The sequence below is a fragment of the Lissotriton helveticus genome, chromosome 3_2 (genome assembly GCF_964261635.1).
Source record: "Lissotriton helveticus chromosome 3_2, aLisHel1.1, whole genome shotgun sequence".
NCBI lineage: Eukaryota > Metazoa > Chordata > Amphibia > Caudata > Salamandridae > Lissotriton > Lissotriton helveticus.
Window position 1 is genome coordinate 19,303,518 of NC_136062.1, and position 24,027 is coordinate 19,327,544.

At 43.2% G+C, this 24,027-nt stretch overlaps 1 protein-coding gene across 1 annotated transcript in view; it reads left to right on the plus strand.

The window, feature by feature from the left end:
• The window catches only part of SLC27A2 (solute carrier family 27 member 2), a 471,878-nt gene that overhangs the window by 187,911 nt on the left and 259,940 nt on the right, over positions 1 to 24,027 (plus strand). The window contains exon 4 of the mRNA XM_078684751.1: positions 3,443 to 3,567. Within this exon, the coding sequence (XP_078540877.1) occupies positions 3,443 to 3,567 (125 nt within the window). The remainder of the gene's footprint in view (positions 1 to 3,442; positions 3,568 to 24,027) is intronic.

The following is a 24,027-nucleotide window of genomic DNA, read 5'->3' on the forward strand; positions in this document are numbered from 1 at the left end:
CCTTATCTCATCAGTACGACTGCGAAGGTCATGTGCTGTGGACGCTTATTGTTCCCCAGCTCATTTCCAGACAGGGAGGCAAGGGCATGGCCTAACTTGAAAATTACTTCTATTCGAGTTGATACTTTAAGCAGAATGAAAACAGTGCTTCTTCAGACGCCGACCAGGCTCACGTCATCAAAAGAAACGTATGATCTCCTAGTCGCAAGGACGACTGCAGAGATTCACTCATTGTTATCAACTAATTCCCCCATACATTTCGCAGAAAACCTGAATGAAATCTTAAATATTTCTGATACCAGTGGAGTCTCAAATGTATTTAAGACAGTATTTTCTATGGCATTAACACCATTCAAAGCCATACTGGGTATTTTTCCAGACTTCGTCCATTCGATTTTTGGAGGAGTTCCCCTCATTTTGGGACTAATTGCAGGAATCCTATTCTTAGTCCTTATATTTCGTTATGGCAAACCATGTCACAGACAAAACACCTGCGACAAGGGAAGAAACAATCCGAGCCATTGGATACCAGGACCGGATATCAAAAATCCTGGGACTAACCCGGCTTAGAGACCTGAACATGACTTGGTTTCTTTCATTTTGGCCGATATGGCAAAGATGTGTTTTACCTGTATTAAGGTGCATGCTGTGCGGAGAAGAATGCGTGTTGGACACCTGTCTGACGCTACAATCGGATGCGCCAATGGATGCAGAAACATTGTTGGGTCCGGTAAAGGCTCATGCATTGTGCTGCCCTCAACGGCTGCCAATCCTGATGACGGCATTCGTGGAAACTTCACCACTACGATTAAGGGGTAGTGAAGATCAAGATGAAAGCAGCATCGATCAGGTACAACCTTCTGTCAGCAATACTAATCAAAACGTCAATGGAGACAATCATGCACATGAATGCATGGTTACATCCTTTTCCGAGTTAGTGGAACTCTCACAGGAAGCTGTTGACAGCTTTTTCAGCAGTCTCAACGATATGATGTTCTCACCAGAGCAGAAATAATGACTCTTGAACAAGCTAGCACACGGCGTTCCCGACACCTTGAATTTGGCCTTCAACTTTAATAATAAAGTAGCAAGATCGACTTTTCCTCCAGTTCACGGACAGCAATTTTTTAGCAGCCCCAAAATATTTTTGTTAAATTTTACGGGACACTTTTCTTCTGCTTAAAGTAAGAACTATTCTTAGAGAACTAATTTCTATTTTTAGAAACTTCATACACATTAGCTGCCCGCTGGTATGTTTATAAATATTTTTGAACTGTGATGAAGTGGTCTCGAACTTTTCTTCTGTATTAAGAGCCATTTCATGTGTAATTCTAATATTCAATTACTAATAATGTATACATATGCGTGATTATTTTAGCATTATTCTACTGCTTGAGTGCATATAGTACATATGACTATTTTTTCCCCGTATGTTACATAATTTCAAAATGCATTATGTGTATTTTGGGGTGGTAAGGTATACACGATACTCTACAGTATGTTTTACTATGCCTAGATTCGTAAATATGGCCATAGTTAGCGTGGAGTGGGTGTGATGTATTCCTATAGGTTCTGTATCGATCCCCCTATTCCTGACCCTATTCTGGTTAACGAGTTAACTAGCAGCCATCCCATGATGCAGAAACCGTTATCTGATTACGCCAGACCACGGCACAGGAGCGCGTTATCTGATTAGGTCATAACGCTTGCCATCTAATTAGGCAAAGCAATATTCCTCCAGCCCCTGATAAGGCATACGGAGTTCTCAAAACAAATCAAACCTATGACAACCTGGGAAAAACCCTGCGGCCATTGTTTTGATTTCACCGAGAACTTCAGTAAAAGAATGCGCTAACGACCAGCTCGTATGACATCCTTATTGACGTATCTATGTCCATCCTTACGTCAATCTCGGCACCTTACAGGTATAAATATTACCGATATTGCCTTAAGCAAACACACGCGGTGGTGACGAGATCGGAGCAGCGAGACTTCCCGAAGCCCAGCAGAGAGCGAAGCCCACTAGCTGCCCCGCCTTCAAATGCGCTGAGAACGAGACGCTGACTTTCTCCTGCCGAGAAATCCAGCTCCGGCGCTTCCGAGCAGCCCTTGCAGGCAGCCTGGAATATCGAGACCAAAGATGAGAGATACCATCCCTCAATCATCCTAGATTCAAGGTACGGAACTGAATAACCCCTTGCAGAGAATTCTTGAATCAGTCACTTGGCAAAACAAACTTAACTTAAACTACTACTTTCTATCCCCGCCCACGTATTAGGCTTAGGTCAGGTACACCGGGGTAGGCGTAGTTAGAAGCACCAGTTGAGTACGATTAGTCAAATGTTTATATGTATGTATCTATTCTGTCCATTTTAAATAACGTATGGCTTAGAAACCATATCAATGTTTTTACAGTATTATTTTATACTTCTGCTTTTATTGTATGCACTTTACTTAACCATAAGTATTGCAATAATATCGATTCATTTCTCTTGTACGAGAAAAGAGACTGATCAATAAATAACATCTTTTATTGAACACGCCCGTCTCTTCCTTTTCTCTACAATCTGGTGAAACTAAGAATGCACGTACTGACTGAGTAAAATAAGTTGTCTTTTGTTTTCACACGACTCTAGAGATACACTCTTGATTAGGGGAGAGCAAAGTTGTCATGTTCTATGGTTGTCAGAAACTAAATCCCTTCTTGTCTATCCAGGGAGGTTCAACTCCTCCTTGTCTATTCGAGAAAGTTTCTAGTGAACTCTGAGCTAGCTGGCAAACCCAAAACTTTAAGTCTAATATCGACAGTAGAAGACCTAGTTAACGTCTGGTCTAGGTCTATACTATTGGAGGTATTATTCCAATGCGCAGAGCCTATTGGGATAATAGGAACTACACTACAGTTTATTGCAATGTTTAGAACATGATCATAATTACAAAACACATTAAGTTTAAAAAATCTATCTGATAATGCTAAAAGGTACTAAGGGATGAATAGTAAATACCACAAACATTCTTAGGCTACAACAGCTGCTTCACACAACTAAGTAATAAAAAACAAGCATTCTAGCATACTGTTAGAAGCTGTCTGCCTTTTCCATGGGAAGAGATCCTATCTTGACAGTAAATGGGGCTTAAACACTGTGCTTTAGTAGAAGGATTGTAAATGCGTGCAGCCCAAGGGTAAGTTAACAAAAGAAAAAGTTCCACACAAAAGCGATTGAACATAGTACTTGCGCATGGGAACTGATAAATAGCCCCCTTTTAAGATATATTAAATACATTAATTTCAATTTCACAAGTCGCTGTTCAGGTGAAACCTAAAAACTCTTGATAGATGAGAAATGCATACTCAGTAAGTTGGAGGCTGGACACTGAAGATGTTGCTCACAGTTCTGATTGTAATTCTAAGCAACTAATGAGTTGTTTCTTTCACATTTAGGTGCAACCGTAGTTTTGCGGCAGAAGTTTTCAGCAAGCCAGTTCTGGGATGACTGCAGGAAATACAATGTGACGGTGATTCAGTACATTGGGGAATTGATTCGATACCTCTGCAATGTACCAAAGGTATTTCTGCATGATCGCACTATACACAGCGATTTCTCATCTGTACCTTTCTTTAGTGCAGCAGGTCCCTGAGGCACAGGAATCTCGGGTCCCACTATGGCTATCCTTTACTAAGTAGTGAGGGGCAAAAGAGCCTTCTTTCCTTGCTTGCATTAGGGCCTATGGCTCCCTTATTGTAAAAAAGAAGTGTGCAAGCAATATTTAATAGCTCTTTAATAAAGCCAAGACAGTGCACCCTAGGGTAACTAATATACACTGCTTCTTGATTTCGCTTTTCCTAAACTTAAGACTGTTTACTTTTCCTCTCCCATTATTTCGTCAAACATCATGTAAGTCAGTGAGCACATACCTGAGCCTTGAATGCAGTGCGAAAATTGATATAGGACGCTGGTACTCATAGTACAGCCCGCAGGCTGCCAGCGGCACGGCAGGCCTTCATTGGCAGCCTTCGGACCTTGCCGTGCCATGTTTACATTGCCAGTGAGGCCGACAGTAAACACAGAACATGACCGCAGCAGCATAAGTAGTGAATGCGTAATAAATGTGTGCTCCTGCAGCCCTCTTCTGTGTTTACTGCCGGCCTCTGCGACCTCACACATGGCACAGTCGGAAAATTTCCTAAAAGGCCCTTTAAAAGTCAGCTGTAAGAGTTTTCACAGCTGACTTTTCAGGAAGCTTCCTGTTTCGTGTTGCCAATGATATCCTCTTCTACGTCCTCTTCTCCCGCAGCCTTTACTCCACTCACGGAGACACACACACAGACACAGAGACACAAGAACAGACACAGAGACACAAGACAGGGCCGGCTCTAGGCTCATGGTGGCCCTGTGCAGGGAGCATAGGTGGGGGCCCCGGAAGAGGGGATCCGGACGGGGGGGAGCTCAGGAAGGTGTTTTAATATGTTGGCGTGCATCACTGCCGGTGTCGGCGCGATCAGGCAGCACTGCAGCAGGCTGTGCAGGTGTCATGACTCATTGTAAGACTGTTCCCACTCGAGGCCTGCACATTGAAATTAAAATTATATACTATTTAATTAATTCTCAGACTCTCTCTAGCAGTCTCGTCTCAGAGTCAGACTCTCACCGTTAATTTGAAGGCTGGTCGGGGAAGAGTCGAGATAGTGCCGGAGTCGATCGTCGGTGGCGTTGGTATTAATTGTTCTTTATCCTATCCTGCTCACACGATGACGACGCACAGTGGCACCACCGCTCACGCACTCTCCCTGGCGGGAGCGTGACCACCGTGACGCGTCAGAGCGGCTAAGAGCAGCAGGTGCAGTTGCGCACTGTGCACAGCGCGCGGGGGCTGTCCCAGGGCCGTCACGTCATTGGTAGTAGGGCTAAGATTGGCGGCCCTGGGACCCAAACTGCTAGCTGGCTGGGCAAGTGAAACTGAAATTAAACAACAACGCTGCCTTGACCTATGACGCAATGGATCGCGACGTACTCCTCAATCAACCAGAGTGATGGTACATCCCCTCTAAGATCTCATACCTTGATCCGGTACACTGGAGATATATGGAAACACGTCACCATTACCCCATGAACCAATCAGGTGCCAAAGCGAAGCACTTTCAAAGTAAACACTTTCAATCCTTATCTGTGTATCCTCTTCAACTCCTTAACAAACTTATGTCAGACGAGAGCAGCTGGGATCTGCAGGCCAAAAGCTGATATTCTGGCGGGGCGGGCTCAGCATTCCATCCTTCCTACATCGGTAAATCCGGCACGCTTGAATTGAGTGTTAAAATTATCAGTTAATTATAGTGCTTAGTGCGGTAGGAAGAGCTGTATAAAAACACGTTCGCATTATTCTTATTTGGACGGGAGGCTGCCGAGTGCTTCCGGTGCGCCCCTCGGTGTGTGTTCATGGGGCCGGGACACTCTGTCCTTACAGAGCCGGATGTCGGCTCACCAGGAGAGAGGGCCCCAGGAGAGGAGCGGACGCTGTGATTGGTCAGAAATCTTGCGTGGTAATATAAGTCCTGCGCCTGGTTCTCATTGGGGCTCTGCGTTTACTTCAGTCACTCGTTACTGCCTGGCACCGGCCCCAAGAGTTTGGCATGACCTTTCAGAACACGTTCACGCAGGGCTTCGGGGGGTTTCTAGGAGTCACGCTAGCCGGGGTCGGAGTCGGGACGGAGGCCGCCAAATCCTGCCAGGGGGCCGCCAGTGTATGATCCTTCTCCGATCCAATCCTCGTCGTGGCGGCCCCTGGGGTTTGGCGGCCCTGTGCAGGTGCACACTTTGCACATGCCTTGGGCCGGCCCTGCACAAGAACAGACACAGAGACACAAGCACAAAGAGACAACACACACACAGAGACAGAGAGACAAACACACACAGAGACACACACACAGACAAACACACACAGACTGAGACAGAGACGCACACAGAGACACACACAGAGACAGACACACACAGGGACACACAGACAGAGATACAGAGACACACAGAGACAGACAGAGAGACAGACACACAGAGAGAGAGACATACAGATACACACACAGAGGCAAACACACAAAGAGACAGACACGCACACAGAGACAGACGGACACACAGACAGATGCACAGACAGAGACGCACACAGAGACCGAGAGACAGAGACACACAGAGAGACACACACAGACAGAGACACACACAGAGACAGAGACGCACACAGGGACACACACAGAGACAGACACACACACAGAGACACAGACAGAGATACAGAGACACACAGAGACAGACACACACAGAGACAGACACACACAGAGACAGACACACACACAGAGACAAACACGCACACAGAGACAGACGCACACACAGACAGACGCACACACAGAGACGCACACACAGAGACAGACGCACACACAGAGATGCACACACAGAGACAGAGACAGAGACGCACACACAGAGACACACACACACAGACAGAGAACATGCACACACAAAGAGAAACACACACAGAGACAGTTGCACACACAGTGACACAGACAGAGACGCACACACAGACAGACGCACACACAGACAGAGACACACACACAGACAGAGATGCACACACAGAGACAGAGACAGGGAGACAGAGACACAGAGACATAGACAGAGACAGAGTTGCATGCACAGAGATGCACACACAGAACCAGAGGCGCACACAAAGACAGAGAGGCACACACAGAGACAGAGACACACACCCAGACAGAGACACACACACACACAGAGGCGCACACACAGACAGAGATGCACACACAGAGACAGAGACGCGCGTACAGAGACAGAGACGCACGTACAGAGACAGAGACGCACACACAGAGACAGAGAAGCACACACAGAGACAGAGACGCACACACAGAGACAGAGACGCACACACAGACCGAGACACACAGAGACAGAGACGCACATACAGTCCGAGACACACAAAGACAGAGATGCACACAGAGGTAGAGACACACAGACAGAGAAACACAGACAGAGACACACAGACAGACAGAGACACACAGCCAGAGACAGACAGAGACACACAGCCAGAGACACACAGACAGACAGAGATATACACACACACACAGACAGACATGTGTGTATGTTGGCTCTGGTGGCTCAGTGGACAAATGCATTCGATGCAGGGGCCTGTGTTCAACCTCATGATCACAGTTGCTGCCCTCGGCCACAAACCAACACTCGAAATTTGGCCCCGAGAAAAAGTGTGTGAGTACCCATGCTATAGAAGATTGAATGTCATGTGCATGTGTATCTATGTATGTATCTCTTGTGTTACTGCTTGAGCACCTTTTGGGACCATGCTGTGTTTACTAGTTGTAAGATCACAAGTGCATTCTCCTTCTGAATCAATATTTGCATGTTATTTTGTTCCTGTGAAAATGTTTTTTTAAGGCTGTACGTTAAATCAGGTCATATCTCTTCTATCCTGACAGTTTTGTGACATTTAGGTGTTCTCCTCCTGCACAAGCTAACTTGTCATCATCTCATAAAAATCGTGTACATTTTGCTGCACGTAAGTTATACTGTAGCATAAGTGTATATCAACATGACAACAAAGGCAACCACACGGAACAACTTGTGAGGAAACAAACAATTTCTAAGGAGACTAATACCAGTAACATTTATAGTCAAACCTTGATAACACTGATTCAAAAAACAGTTCCGAAAAAAAGGTTCAGAAAAGGTTTTCTTGGTTTTAAAAATGCCCTTAAGCTAGCCACAATTTCCCTATATATAAATACTCTTTAGCAAGATTTCTAGGCTTCGAAATTCCTTTTGAAGTATTACAATTCACCTGCTGAAGCCCCCACTCCCCTCGCCCATCCATTCATGTTGCAGTATTCTGAGTGCACTTGGCTTTGATTTTGGCAAGAAATTGTTTCTGTACTCTTATGAACTTTCAAATATCAGCAGCAAAATGTAAATAGTTAGCACACTAGACTGATGAATACACATTTATAATAAACATCACAACTTTTACCGATTTGCAACTGTTTTTGGCGGCTGCTAGACAAACACTTCTAAAACAAGCAGTGGCAAATCCAATAGGTCTGAATTATAACTGAAAGTTTATGCATTCCGTAAGTCTTCATACCTGTCACTCAGCCTTGCACATCCATCCCATCCTTCCACTGACTTATTCTTGCATTCATCCTATTATCCATCCAATATCAGACATACAAATTCCTATAAGCATATAGAAAATAAATTAAAACAATAAAAGTAGAAAGAGAAAACGTGTCACCATATAAACATGAAAGGCGCTTGCAATAAAAAAAGCAAATGAAACATATCAGTGGGTTGCTGTCTTACAATCGTATTGTGCAAATTGTATGATTGTTTTAAATGTCCAACCTGTCTGCCATGTTTAAAAGCAATGTGTTTACCTTCTTTGAGCAAAAAAACAATGATCCATTATGTACAACAAAATTCCAAGATAGCTACTCAGTAAACATTGCACTGGGGAGCCACTCTAGTGCTAAACTATAAAGTGTATCACCAGTGAACATAATGCTTTTACACATGGTGGCCATATTGGAACGGTAAAGCTGTGATACACTAGAGGAAAATACCATTCCAAGATGGCCAGCAGTGTAGAAATAATGAGATGTAGCACACTGCAGATGAAATGAGCAGAAAACAAGTGGCCCAGTAGGACTGTCTGGAGAGCTGCAGGATGCTCTAAGAAAAAAGAAGGGGAAAGAAAAAAATTGAAAACTAAATTGCTGGCCACTAGTCCAGACATTGAAACACACTCATTTTCAAGCAGAAGTGCACGTGATCAGGCAAAATGTCTTTACTTACAGGGCAGTAGAGCCAGTGGTAGTAATGAGCTAATCCATGGCCCCAGGCAGAATGTGAATGACACTCAAACAGACAGAAGAGACTGACCCAAAGACCCTCTATGTATGCATGTGTGTAGAGTCTTTTACATTTTTTGTTGTTGGGTGTGCCTTGTAGACAACTCTTCCTAAAAGGGTTTTGCAAGAATTGTAACAGTGCAGATCATCTGCCCCAAGTGTTTGTCAAAGTAACTTACAACACCAAAAAACTTGCTTACCACCGTAATCTGCAAGATTCTGTGTAACAAAATGCCTGTCTATATTCATTAACACATTTAAATAATAATTTATACTTAAAGGCCTTTTGGCTTTACCTTTGATTTTGGCAATAAATAAATTAGGCCTACTGCCTTTGTTGTAATTTTTCATAATCAAAAGCAGACCTAAGTAACCTGGCAACTTTTCCTACTAAACCAATCAGGCCTTAACCCTTTGTCACTGGTTCATTATCATAACTAAATCAGCTTTCTTTAGTAACCATAAACTTTCCAACAAGGCAGCTATCAAGTATATGGTTATAAAATTATAAATATGTGGCAAATTAGAGTTGCCAATCCAAAATACAACCCCTCTTCAGATTGTCTTCTAAGAATTTTCACGGTGCAAATCTCCTATCCCCAAAATTGTGTCAAAGAGGTAAGCAACACCAGCCCATTACCAATTATAGTGGTTTATGAGAATCCAGAACACAGTAGACAAAATACCCCTCTACAAGCTTTAACACAATGTAATAATAATCTGGCCCATAAAACCTATTTGCATTAACATGCACTTTTCACAATAAATGACAGGCCTTAATTTTTCCATAATGTTTCATAACAGAGCAGATGTTTTGGGTCTGAGATAATGTTTCCCATTGGAGCAGTCTGACTTATAGCCTTCATAATTGGCTTGTCTCCATAAAAAAGTTGTGCCTACTACATTGAGCACAAGTTTGCCACCAAGCAACCATCGCCATACAGTCAGAAAATGATTGCAATTTACAAAATAACATTGTGCAAACAATTTATAACCCCTCCTAAAATGTTATAATAAGGACTCTCAACCCGAAAAACTACCCTAATAGTTTGTCACATGGGGTTCCAACACCAACGACAGAGCTACTACAGTAATCTCTGACATTCCATGTAAGAACAAAACTGTCTATAGTCGTTAAATGTAATGTTATGTTATGTTATGTTATTTATTTTCTTCTATAGCGCACGGCTACTCCGAAGAGCATCCCGGCACTTAATAATGGTAATGGTAATCTGTAATGGTATCCTGTAATGGTAATCAACACTTGCTCTATTGGCATAAGCATATGCTTTTCAAAGCACTCCTTACGCTCCCTAAGCATGGGGTCTCCCATCTCTCCGAGAATAGTCGCCTCAACTTCATAGTGGACAACCAAAGCTTTTTCTGTTGGATGGACATCAATGTTACCACCTTTGACTTTCCTCTTGAGATATCGGGTGTCCTCGGTCTGCATTGTGTCGCCTCTCCCTTATCCGTGCCGCTACGGCGCGATGATCATCCCCTTCCTGCTATTACTGATTAACGCTGAGCTTTTCAAAGCAAATCAGTGTGGTGTACTATCTATGTCATAACGTTTCATAATAAATTGATGAATCCTATGGCATCTGACATACCTTTCCCAAATGAACCCAACTTTATTGTTGGCTTGTCACCATCCCCAACTCAGACCCGATGTATCAAGCATACAATTTCTCAGATGGAAGCCCATAGGCAAACTGTCAGCAAATTTACAAATTGTATAAAATTGTAGATGGCAAATCAATATACAAGTCCACATAAAACGTTTTAACAAAGATTTTCTCAGTTCAAACCCTGAACTCCAGGGGTTTATTTTACGGTCTATTCAACACAAATCCTTGCTTACTAAATTGATATGTGGATTCCATTATCAAAATACCTGTCTACTGCCTTCAACAGTGTAATAACAGTTCATTGGTTAACTCCTAAGAACTTTAATACATGCATTTCAAAATAAGAAAGTCAGGTTTATTACCTTTCTTACAACGTTTTATAATAAACGATCAGACCTATGGCATTTGACATAACATTTTCTAATGCACCGATCAAACCTATTGGCTCTATCATTAGCTTGTTGCTACAACCAACGGAGGTTTCCTGTATTGCACAAACCTTCAACGATTAGGTGCAGTTCTAAAATTACAAATATATACAACATTAAAGTTGGTCAAAACAATATTACATTGCAAATATTCAACTTCAAGAGTGGGTAATCAACATCAAACCCCTTGCAACTTCGGTAATCTGTGAGAACAAAGTTTAATGACAATCCATCCTTAAGGTCTGTTGCCTTTCACAATAAATTGCTCAGTCATATTTTCTCAGAATACACATTTCAGACCTATGATATCTGACATATATTTTCCAAAAGAACCAATCAGGCCTCTAGCTATCATCATTGACTTGCCACCATAACCAACTCTGGCCTACTGAATTCTGCATTAGCTTTTCCACAAATTAATAGCTGGGTTTACAGCCTGAAATTATAAATCTACACACCATTACAGTTGTCAAAACAATGTTTAATCCCTCATAAGAGGTTTAACAAGGATTATCAAAGTGCAATCTCCTACCTTCAGACTTTTTAAGAGGGGGAAACCAGTATTAAAACCCTTGTCTACTATAGTAATATGTATGAATGTATGTTATGCAATACCCCTCTATCGGTTTTAACAACACATAATAATAATCCTCCATTAAAGGCTGTTGGCTTTAATATGTCATTTTCACAATCCTTCAGTCGGTCCCACTATTTTTGTCATAATGTCAATAGAAAGATGAGACATATGGCCTATGACACAACATTTTCTGATGAACGAATCAGCCTTTTAGACTTTATCACTGCTTTACCACCATAACTAACTCTGACATACTGGGCTTCAATATTTCCACCCCCAGGCAACATTCCATGCACATTTGTCACTGTTCTAGCACTGGGGAGGTGGGGGATTCACTCTCCACAGCCTAGCTACATTATGTATGGCCACCATCAATCCATCAATCAAAGATTACAACATAGCATACCAGATATCAGGATGGTGTCTCTTCACCTCATAGTCCTAGGATAAGTAACTTCACATCTGGCTCCATGGAGACCCCCAGGCCCTTGCCAGGCACATCCAAGGTCTCCAACAGAAGCAGCCCCATATTGTGTCAGGGATTGTCTCCAAGTAGCCTCACCCTCTAAGTCAGTGGTTGAATTCATCTGAACCAAACTGTGTGATATTCCTGCAGGAGACACAACTCAAATGCACAAATTGTTGAAAGTTACAATACTCCGGTCTATCAGTCAGTTTTCAGATGCTTTGCATGCCACCTGTAGGAACTGGAAGTGGAAAGGGAGGCAGGACTTCTGTTTCATCCCTAGGCCACATCAACACCTTGTCGTCCAACAAGGGTTTTTTGGGGGCCAGAGTGGGGTGCCTCATTTCCAGCTGTTGTCTTGGTTCCCCTTGTCAGTTCTACCAGTGGCCTCCTTTATGTGGCTGTTTAAGGCCTTCTTACAGGCCTCATGATGTATGTACTTTTACGTACACCTCCGGTCCCAAGTTTGCCCATTTTGAATGTGTGGCTTGGGACCCCCACTTCTCCTCTTCCCAGCGTGTTCCTTTCTTGTCTGCCAGTATAATTGATTGCAGCCCTCCGGTATCCATATGTGACTGTCTGCAAAGCGCAACTGATAAGCCCCAAAAATCTTTGCTCTTTATAGGTGCCCCCCTAGTGCTAAACTATCACCCCAGCTGGTCCCCCATCCAGCTTTTTCCCTGCTTTGCACTCATTTCTGGGTTTCTTCTCGTCCGGCATTGCCCAAGCCTTCCAACTGGGCCAGAGGGCTTTTAGACTCAGGATTCGATCTCTGCCCCACAGTCTAGACTAGCCTAAGCTCACCAGCAAGTTGCCTCTTCTTGGCTGCGTGAAGCCCAGTCATTGTCTTTTAATTGCAAAGCAAACCAACAACAGTCCCCGGCCTTTAACATATGCTTTTCACAATAAATAACTTAGGTCTGCATGGCTTTTTACAATGAACAGATCAGGCCTATATCCTTAATCAATGGATTGTTATATATACCAACTCAGTCCTGCTGTGTTGAGCATAAGCTTTTCCAAAATGCAAAACGTGCTATACAAGATGACCATAATGGTTATAACAATATATTTCTTCATAGTCTGATGAACCCTCTAAATATTCATGATTTGCGAATACTGCAGACATTTCTAGATCATTCATCATGTTATCAACAATCTTGACTTCCCAATCATCAGAAAAGGTACTAGAGGTAATAAAGTCACTTAATGAAATCTTGAATAAGTGTGGAATCTTCAAAAGCTCTAACAGGCCAAAAATGTCATAATCAGTTCTTTCCCAAACCATTCCATCTGGTATAGGAACGGCTGTGATGTTCACTGCTGACACGGCTGTGTGCTGTGCCGTGTTGCCGAACTGCCTGCTGTTGGTTTGCCGGATTGCTGATTGCCGGTCTCCTCTTCGCCTTGCTACCGCTGCTTTTTCCCGACGGCTGCTGCTTCCAAAGCCTGACTGCAGCCACGTCTCTGCCTCGCCGCACTGCCTGGTTGCTTGGCCGCTATTGCGGTTGGTGGTTTTGGCGGCTTGGCGGTTCTTCCTGTGCTCGGTGCAGGACTGGGGGCAGACAGGCTGGGAGGCGAGCCGCTCTGGAGACGGTGAGCCTGTGTGCCGCACCTTGTCTTCTTTGGTGACTTTTGTAGCGCGCCTGACATCTCCCAAGATGAGCAGAGCCGGCCGGTGAGAGTCAGGAAGAAGAGGTCACCAAGGATCCTGAAGTCTGATGAGAGAGTATTAGACTGCAACCAGTCGAACCGGAGAGTTCGCTACTTCCAGTCCTGGTTTTTCGTTCCTGTCCCCCTCCGCGACTTGCCTGGGGGGGCCACATCAGCACTAGAGACCTTGAGGCAAAGTGAGAGAGAGTATACAGGTCTTTGGTGCGGCCAAGGTGGAGGTGGGGTGAAAAGCATCCCCTGAAAAGAACAGAGGATAGGAACAACGGAACCTGCTGGATGTGGTGAGGAGTTTTTTCCGCGATATCCAGCTGGGGAGAGGTGACCGCACCCCCGCCGCACCTCCATTCGTAGGCAAAGGTGAGGCTGTGTACAAGGTGTGGGGAAGGGCAGAGACGCGAGGCGCGAGCGCGGCTGCCTCTATCGGTAAGTAAGAACCCGGGAGGTTCTGACCAGAAGGCAGCCCGACTAGGTCTGACTTGCCCGTGGTCCACCCCATGAGCACCGCTCGCTGCCAGTCCCCCCGTGAGCCTCCCGCTGTTCACTACTTGCCAGTAGCTGTGGAGCCATTGGGGCCACTAGGGTCAAAGTCTCCCCCACCACTTTCCGACCTGCGAGCCTCCCACTGTTCATTCCACTTATCCAGTAGCCATGGAGCCATTGGAAGCTACTGGCATTAAAGCTGCCCCCACCTCCGTCTGATTTTGGAATCATCCTGCCTCTGAGGCTCAGCCCATAAACTTGTTCGTTCACTAACTTTTTCTACCCTGTTCATCTTGTTCAATCACCCCAACGGTCTGTGGGGTCTGGAAGAGCCATAAAAGCCATGGAAAACCACAGAAAATTACAGCTTCTGGACAAAACTGATTATTCCTGTCACTCCAGGAGTCAGGAGCTAGGGCCAAGAGGGTATACTATAAGGCCGAGCAGGTCAACAGGTAAACAAGTTAATAAGTCACACTCCATTAAAAATTCATTACACTTTGTCCATAGCCAATTAAAAAGACCAAGGATCGACTAAAGTAAGACTTAAGTAAGAACCCCTGCAAATGACCCTACCAGGAGTGGTACCACTGAGGGAAAGCACTACGTGCCTCAACCTCAACCTCAATCAACGATTCGACACAAACTAGTTAAACAATATATAGGCAATGAGATCCGGCAGAGTTAGGCAACCACTACTCAAATCAAAACCTAACTCTAAGCCCAAGTCTCGAAAAAGGAAACTGGAGTCAACACTGTCACCATATCCAATCAACTCTCAGGAAACAAATCTTAATGTTCATTACACAGACAAAGAAGGCCCAACTATGGAAACTTCGATGTCAGCTACAACTCAAAACCAAATTCCGACTCTAACTCTAAATAAAAACAGTCATCCCAAGGACTCTGCAGCATCATTACCGGCCGACGTCCCAACCATTTCTACCATTTGTCCTAACATGGCCCTTCAGCAACCTTTGAGATCACTAATTCTGCCAAAGTCATTACAGCTTTCCACACAAACTTCATCACCCCCAGTATTAAAGTCATTATCAACGGACTCGAACAACCTCATAACCATTGAAGGAACACCAGCGAGGAAAAAGATACGTTCCCATCAACCAAAGATATATACGAAGTTCTCCTTTTTAAAAGACCCTGGAACAGTTATTTATTCTAAGATAGGAAACATAAAAGGTCTTCACACACCGCTCCTATCAAGCAAACCTGACCGCAGTCATACTCACAGCAACCCACCAGATTCCCCCGGTTAGCCCGGGCCTTCAATTTCTCCATCACTGAGGCAGCACCTGCAGCACTAACAACGCCTGAAACAAGAAGAGAGGTAGTATCCACCCACTTAGCAGGCCAAGGAGCTACTAACCATGATAACCACAATACCCACAGAAATGATCATCCGGAAGCACCATGCTCCAGAAAAAAGTCCTCCATAGACTGCATATGAAGCCCACCAAAGACACTTGAGCTTGTAGAGACAGTAACTCACTTCCATTCAGCCAGCCAGACAGAGTCTCACTCTAGACAAGTTAGTTCACCGCACTCAAGACTCATTAGTCAAAATTAAGGTTCAGATCCACAACGACGAGAAAAGAGAAGATCCACTTTCTCCCCAATTACTTAGTAGTTCGCCAAACTTAACGCAGGTAACTCAAGACATACAGATAGAACCACCAACAATAACTAAAGAGCAGGAATACAGAACGCAACTCCTCCAATCGTCCAATACCCCTGCGATTCAAACCAAGACACCTCAAACAACTCCAACGTGACAAATAGTAGACCACCAGCACAATTGTCGCCTCAACGCCGTATTCTATCACCATACAACAATTCCCAATCCTTAAATAACTCCATTAACAATGACATGACTTTCATAGCAACACAGGAATGGGAAGAACTAGTTGCCTCCTATAATCTTAAACCACCTCACGGCAATTCATCCTTTGACGCAAACAAATCCCCGAGATTTGATAAAAGCAACAACTCTGGAAACCCATTCCCGGATCCATATGGACAACAATTTTAAACACTTTGCAAAATTCAGCTACAGCCCTGGAATTTCTGCAACTTTCAGTCCTACAGACAATGGCCGACTCCATTTCAGGAATTGACTGGAAAATCTCAGAACTAAATGGGCTCATAAAGAGGGGCCAAGATGCTGTCTCCAAGGCTCAAATAATTCCATCACAATCACCACCCTGCGATCCGATCCTAGACAAACTATCATCCTTACCATCTATGCTAGGAGATCTGATAAACGATCTTAAATCAGTAGTCTCACAAATTTCGATCCCACAAACTTCGGACTTAACTCCAGAATATTCTGTATCACAAATAGCCCTAGTGACCGAGCAGCCGGCCGAACAGAGCCCAGTTATCAACCTACCCTTAGGTGGAAGACCAGTTCTAACATCACTGCTGGGAATCTTGGAAATCGAACCCACGAACAACACAGCAACTCCAGATGAATCAGCCTCAGCGAACACCCAGGCCCCGAACAAGATCCGTAGGAAGAAAAAAAGGAAAGGAAGAAACCGGCTGTCAATGGATGTAAGACATAACATAGAAGTACAATTAAACTCACCTCCTGCAGTAACGACCAGTGGTCGAAAATCTAAAGACATCGAACAACTTCCACTTTTACATAAGGACCCAGAGAGTCCTCTTCCATCGTCCCCAGCACTTCGGACAAAATTAACAGCCAGTGTTATTTGGGTTTCAAGAGGAATGAGTTCCATAGCATTATTGCATAGTCCTTTTTTCTCACTGTAGAATCTTCAAAGGTGATGAGTCTCTCACTTTGAACTTCTTGGATTGAAGCCAGAGAAGTGCGTCTCCTACATTGTCAGAGTCCACTTGGCCTACTGCTTAAGTATCGGCCACATAGTGTGATTTGATCAGGTCGATGGACACAAATCTTTTCTCCTTTTTACCAGCAAGGGGCGACAGTAGTACTGTTCTTGGTCCGTGGATTGCTAGGACAAGTAGTGGTTGTCTGTAAGAAGGCCCAAATTCCTTCTTGTCCGCAATCTTTTCTCTGACTAGATCTCCAAGCTTTGGGATCCAGACAGGCCTTGCTGGGACGGTCGGATTTTCCCAAATGGTGGTAGGCTTCAGGAGCACGTTTCTTAGTTTCGATCTTAGTTCATTTAAGTCCTGTAAAACAGCCAAACGATCTTTGATATCAAATTTCTTATTTTCCACTACTGTTCCATGACAATCAAGGTCCGGAACCAACATTCTCGTCCCAAATAGGACCTCATATGGAGTGACACCCCTTAGAGAACTTCTTGACAAATTGTTTAATGCACGTTGGACCCCATAAAGATGTTTGACCCACCCATCACCCAAACCTAATACCCTAGCTGTTATTGACTGCTTTATGTCCCGTTTTTTTCTTTCCACAACAGATTTTCCCTCAGGATGGAATAGAGAAGAATACCGCAATGCTATGACCAAACTGGCCATGGTTTCTTTGTAAGCTCGAAAGCTAAAAGCAGGGCTCTGGTCAGAGTGTAGTGTGCCAATTGCGTATGTGCTTATAAAGACTCGCAAATCTTTTATAACAGTTTGAGCGTCAGCCGAGCTCTGAGGCCACAGCCAAAGGAACCTTGATTTAGTGTTTGTGGGACTGCATTCGTCCATAAGGACGCCTGCATGTAGATAGTCTAATGCTGTCTAAGAATGGTGTCTGTACTGGGCTGGCTACATTGTAGACCGTTGCCTGGTGGTGTTCAGTACAGCGATCTCTATTACAGTAAATGCAGTTATTGATGAAAATGTGAATCAGTGTATTCATTCCTGGCCACCAGTACATCTCTTTTAATGTTAATATTGTTTTAGAGATCCCCTGATGTGTCAGACCATCTCCCAGATGTGCTTCATAAGTCAAAGCTGCTCTTCGTTCCATGTATGGTATTACCCTATCCCCCCACTCCAGGGATTCGAGCAAACGGAACGCTGTTCGCATCAATTATATATGAGTATTGGACTGGAAACTTTTTAGGTAACGCTGCACTGCTGGCTTTGCTTTGAGCATTGACAGCCAGTATTATTTCACTGTCTATTTTCGTTTTTGAACGAGTGATTGCCGCTACAGAAGCCGTTTGCACAGCCCCTCTCGCAGCTTCATCGGCCTATGAATTCCCTTCAACATGAACACCATCACGTTGATGACTCAGCGTGTGTATCACGTGAGTGTTTTGTAGTCCGTCTCGCAACTGAACTACTTGTTCCAAAAGCGTTTTGTGCTTGATTGTGCCACCCTTTGCATCTTTGAAACCATTTTGAAGCCAATTCTGTAAATATTCATGGTAAAATTGAACACAGTAAAAAGAATCGCACACTATGAGTGTGGGGAATTCGCTATCCGTATTCTCAAGTGCCATTATGAATGCTTGTAGTTCAGCTCGCTGAGCTGTACAATCTCCCAGAGATTGCGTTTTTGTGACCATAGGTCTGAATTTGCCATCGCTCATATGACCTTTAACGATTGCGCATGCACCACTATAAGCTTGCTTACCCCCATATCGGGTTGTGCAGATCCGTCATTATAAATTAAACATTCATACTGGTCTAGAGGTAGAATTTCAGTAGGCAGAGGTCATTCGTGTTCGTATTGCAGGAATGCTTGTGTTTTCAAATAAGGATCAAAAACATATTCAACATCAGTTGCAGCAAGAGAATTAACCCATTGTATCCATCTTGGACGTAAAGCTTTTACATTTGGAATGCTAGCTTTTGTAACTGCCTCTGAGGCTGGTACAGAAGTTACGACCATAACGTGTTTCCCCTGTGCTGGGGCTCTTTCTTTTGCTACTGCGATTTGAACTGCTGTCAGAATTTTTCCTGTCGATGTAAATTTCATTTCTGCTTGCATGTACAAATGTGATTTGTATGCAATTGGTACTTTTTCACCTTCGTTAAAAGTTAAGTAGGTGAATCCGCATTGGCCCGGAATGATTTGGATCGCTAAGTTGCGTACATTTCCGCGTGTTTGTAAATGTTTTGCTGCTAACATGTCTTTTTGGAGTGAACGCAAAATTTCTGTGTGTTCTCTTGTCCAATGTGTGATTTTAAAATCAGGTTTGAGTAATTTGTAGAGAGGTTTAACCCTTTCTGCGTAGTTCAGAATGTAAGTTCTTCCAAAATTCAGGAAACCTAGAATCGACTGTAAGTTTTTCAGCGTTTTTGGAGGTTGGAGCAGCGCACACTTTTCTAAAAAGTTGGCTGCCAGGCTTTTGCCTTCACCTGATAGTTCATATCCTAGAAAAAGGATGTTGAGATGGGCAATTCTTGATTTTTTTTAATTGAATTTATAACCCTCAGAGGCGATGCACAGTATAATGGTGTTCACCATGTTCAAGTGCCTGTTCAGGTCATTGCCTGACAGCTAGATATCATCGACATATGACAATGCCTCGTCATCGTAAGTTTGTAGTAACTCGGTTTCCCTTGCTGAGAATAACCCCGGACTATTCTTGAATCCTTGAGGGAGACGACAGAATTGACCTGGGTCCCCATTATTGAGAAAGTGGTCAAATACCTACTTTCAGGTGCTATGTTTTGACAAAATAACCATTTGAAATATCTAAAGTGGTTTTATATTTCTTACGCACAATGTTATTCATTAATGCTGTATTGTGTGCATTTTGTACTGCAAATGTTTTACAACAAGAGTTTAGGTGTCTGTAATCCAAAGCTAGACGATATGTATTGTGTGGTTTGGAAACAGGAAACAAAGGATTGTTCATTGATGAGCTGCATGTTTCAATCACCCCTTGGTATTCAATTTGATCTAAGATCTCCCTCGCCTGTTTTTAGGTCTCGCCTCTCAATGCGCATGCGCATTGAGCAAGACTATAGGGGCTTAAACAAGGTTTACCTAGACTGGCGATTTGATGCTGTGCCCGTGCGCTTTTAGGTCAATGCGCAAGCGCATTGACCTAAAATGCGCGTGCACATCATCAAATCGCCATCTGTTCCCCAGCAGCACTCCTCCCACTCCTTTGAAGTGAAGCTTAGCTTAGCTTCACTTCAAAGGCCTCTGCTGCTTCTCACTCGCCGCTCTCCCCGCTCCGCCCCGTGTCACATTTCTCCTCCCCCCTCCCCACAGCAATGCCCTCCGTCAAAGGATTTCACGGCTGGCCGGCCGTGCTTGAGACCCAACGTCTTTTCTTTGATGTATTTACGGTGCAGTAAAGATAACATTTTATTTGCAGATTTACATGCAAGTGTGTGCAGTGTCTCATTTTTTGCCTGCGTTAAAGACTGTTCATTGATCACACGTGGATGCATTTTTTCACTTTGAGCGCAATAGTTATATCAAATGCCGTAAATTAAACTTGTTAGGACAGAGGCTTAAGAGAAACAAAAACACAATCCCTTTGTGCAAAGAATTAACTAATATTTTGCAGTGTGTGCTTTTTAAGATCACCAGGTAAAGTACAAACGTTACCTTCTGACTCGATTTTATAATACTACTTTGAGAGTTCTTCTGCCTCTCAGCTTATTTATGGCACTGTGGTCCAAGATATTTCGTTGTAAGATCTTCTTTGGGCAGGTTTTGGCAACACGTACTGCTGAATAACACGTGCTTCTCTGACACAAAAGCCACTTTGACTTTACCAGTGCTTGTTTGAAATAAATTGCTCAAGAATTTCCTTACTTTACGATCTGCTAGGTACATTTTGGCTTGTTTTCTTAGTGTTCCTGTAGTGATATGGCCGGGAAGTCATAAGGCATCTGAGCCGGTTTTCTTGCCCTGTTGGGCGAGCGACGGAACTAAACTGACAGCAGGCTGATGCTTGTCTTGGAAATCATGCAAGGTGACATCCGCATCTCCTGGCAACTACAGCCCTCTCTCCTCGCTGCTGCTTTTCACAACCTTTCCCTCCTCCCCACGCTCGCTGCTGATCAGCACAGACAAGACGCACACCTCGCGCTCATTCCAATACACACCCACCCTCCATTACCAGCATCGTTCCCTGCTGACTGGCCACAAGCATCAGTCCCTGGTGTTTCCTGGAATTTGCACAGATTGTTACCCAGCTGCGGCATGTGTACTGTTCAGTCCTTAGTTTATTATAAACACATGCAGTTTTTCTAGGGTGCCAGTTAAGCCAGAATTACATAATACCAAGGCTGCCTTAACGGTGATTCCACCAGGAGCCTCTTTTTTTCCTCCACTCTACATTTCAAATCTCAGTTTTGAAGTTCTTTTTCACCCCTAATTTCTCCATTATGCCATTGCCTGTAGTTGTTTATAGCATTAGTAAAGTTACATGTTTAGTTTTGTCCTTTTTTACATGTAAAAACTTTTACCATTAAAAATTAAAAACAACATTAGGGCACTATCCTTTATTTATAACATTTTACACAAAATTGTGAGTTTGCACATCAATACATGTAAAAAAGGACAAAACTAAACATGTAACTTTACTAATGCTATAAATGTAACATTTGGTAGATTTATAACTATTCACTTTACAAAAAACTAAATTAATACTTTTATAATTTGAAAAAATATAAACAAAAAAATTTTACATTTGCAACACCAAAAGGTCAAACTTTTCTATTGCGAGACCTATTGCATTTTCAATGCTTGTTTAGCTTCTTGCTTAATTGGATACTGCCTTTGTGCAGTTGGTTGATTTTTTAACTGGATTGTGTGGTGAGGTGAGTCCTCATCCCATCCTACATGATTTTTGTATAATGCTGGGGCTTGGGCGACTACCCATTTCCTGGCATAAGTATATTTAAAATGTACTGGAACATGGTTGGATAAAGCAGGCATAATGATGTCTTTGCCATGTGGGCACTCCCTGACAAATTCTGGTGGCCAGTCCTGTTCTGCTGAAAGTATATGATAACCCTTTGAAAGTTGCTCCCAAAAGAGTGCTTTCACTTTTCTTGGTATGTCTCCCTCCATCCGGAGCGTTATTTCACATAACCTTTGCGGAGAACTAACCCTGGTGTCTGCAGTCTCAACTTGAATGTCTTTATTCAGGTCTACTGTCTCCAGAAGTCCCTTCAGGTTCTGGCGAGCTATTGATCCTTCTTCTGCACTGTCCAACATTGTCTGAGCCCATTCTCCGTTCTTGAGCTGTGTTCTCAGAATCCTTTCATGTCTGATCTTTAGACCTGCTACTTTTTTCTTGGAGAATTGAGGTTTTGGTTTGTTTTTCTGAACGTGTTGATCGTCTTTGGACTTCACACGTTCTTCTTTTTGATCTGACTGTCCTCTTCTTTCGGATGTCTGTGACGATTTCTAAAAGGTAAGACAGGAACTGTCAGTTTTTCTCAAATTATCCCTATTCCTGAGGTTATACCTCCTTTCAGAGTGATCTTTTTGAGTAGATCTACCTCGGAATTGAGAACCTTTCTCTTTTGAATGTTGTTTATTATTTTCCCACTTCTTTTTTGAAGAGGTAGGATTGTTTTAATAGAGTCCTTCTCAGGACCTCCAGACCGTTGTGGTTTAACTGTACAGTTCTATTAACTTTTGTATGTTACTAAGTAATTCTTTGTCCGACAGTGATTCAATGTCGGGGTCAGGTGTGTAGCCGGCTAAAATCGGCAATGTTGCTCCTGGTCTACCTAGTGGACCGAGCCTGGTAATGTGATTTAAATGTTATAGGGCGCCTTTAAACCAGAGCTGATGCTCCTGGTATGTGAGTGGAATATCAACATTCTCAAAATGAATATATTCCTCAGGTGGTTCATCTTCTTTGTAGAAGTGAAACGTTTTAGTTACTGGATTTGATTCAGGGAATACTATCCAGGAGTAGAATGTCTCTGTCTGGTGCTATTCATGTGCCTCCATCACAAAAACTGCTCTACCACCTCTTGGTGTTAGGCCATGTTTTGTACGTTTTAGAGTGATGGCTCTCCTTAAATTTGGTGTGATGATTTTCGCAATTTCATCGGTTTCAGTAAAACCTGTATAATCAAAAGCTGCGACATCGTCGGGTACAGCTTCGGTGTTATTATCCCCGTTTAGGGACATTGTTTAATGAAAGTTGCAGAGCAAGTTTCAAGGGAACAAAGATAGGGTGCACGATATTTTGGAACACTGTATCCTTCAACATTGAACAAACCAAAAAGCTAATACATAGGATTTTCGTCCTACTCAGCTATGCCAAATATTATCCCTACCCACTCCAGACGTCTTATTGAGTTTTATGAGTAGAGGTCTCTGAGAAAAGCACGACTGAGTTACTTCAGTACCTAGGGTTAAATTAGTGCCTTACCAAACCGTTGGGTGCCATGAAGTGTAGTGCCTATATCCCTGATAGGCTCTGCTCATTGAAATAATATACACTATAGTTTTGACATAGGACTGAGGTCAGTATGTCTCTATCGAGTACATTAAACTTAATTACTTGTGTGTGCCAGCTAACTTAGAGGTCACTAGAAACTTCTCGAATGAACCAGAAGGGATTCGTTTCTGACAACCGCATAAATATGACAGCTTTTTTCCCTTTAGAATCGGAACAATCTGCGAATCGTGGAAACAATAGATAACCATTTCACTCAGTCAATCGTGCATGCTTCGAATCTACAGAGTTTGCTCAGAAATATGTAGACGGGCGTTTCAATAAAAAGGATTTATTGAACAATCTTATTTCTCATGCAAGAGATATGAACTGCTACAATCGTAAGACAGAATGCGAAGTATAATACGTACAGCGTTAGCAGTAAGATGAAATAATACTGCCATAGCATGGCTGGTAGCTATGATATATATTCATAAAAATACATACATAAATAACACAGGCTAAAATACTCATCTGGTGCTTCTAAAATAATCCTACCCCAGTGTACCTTACCTAAGTGTAGTACGA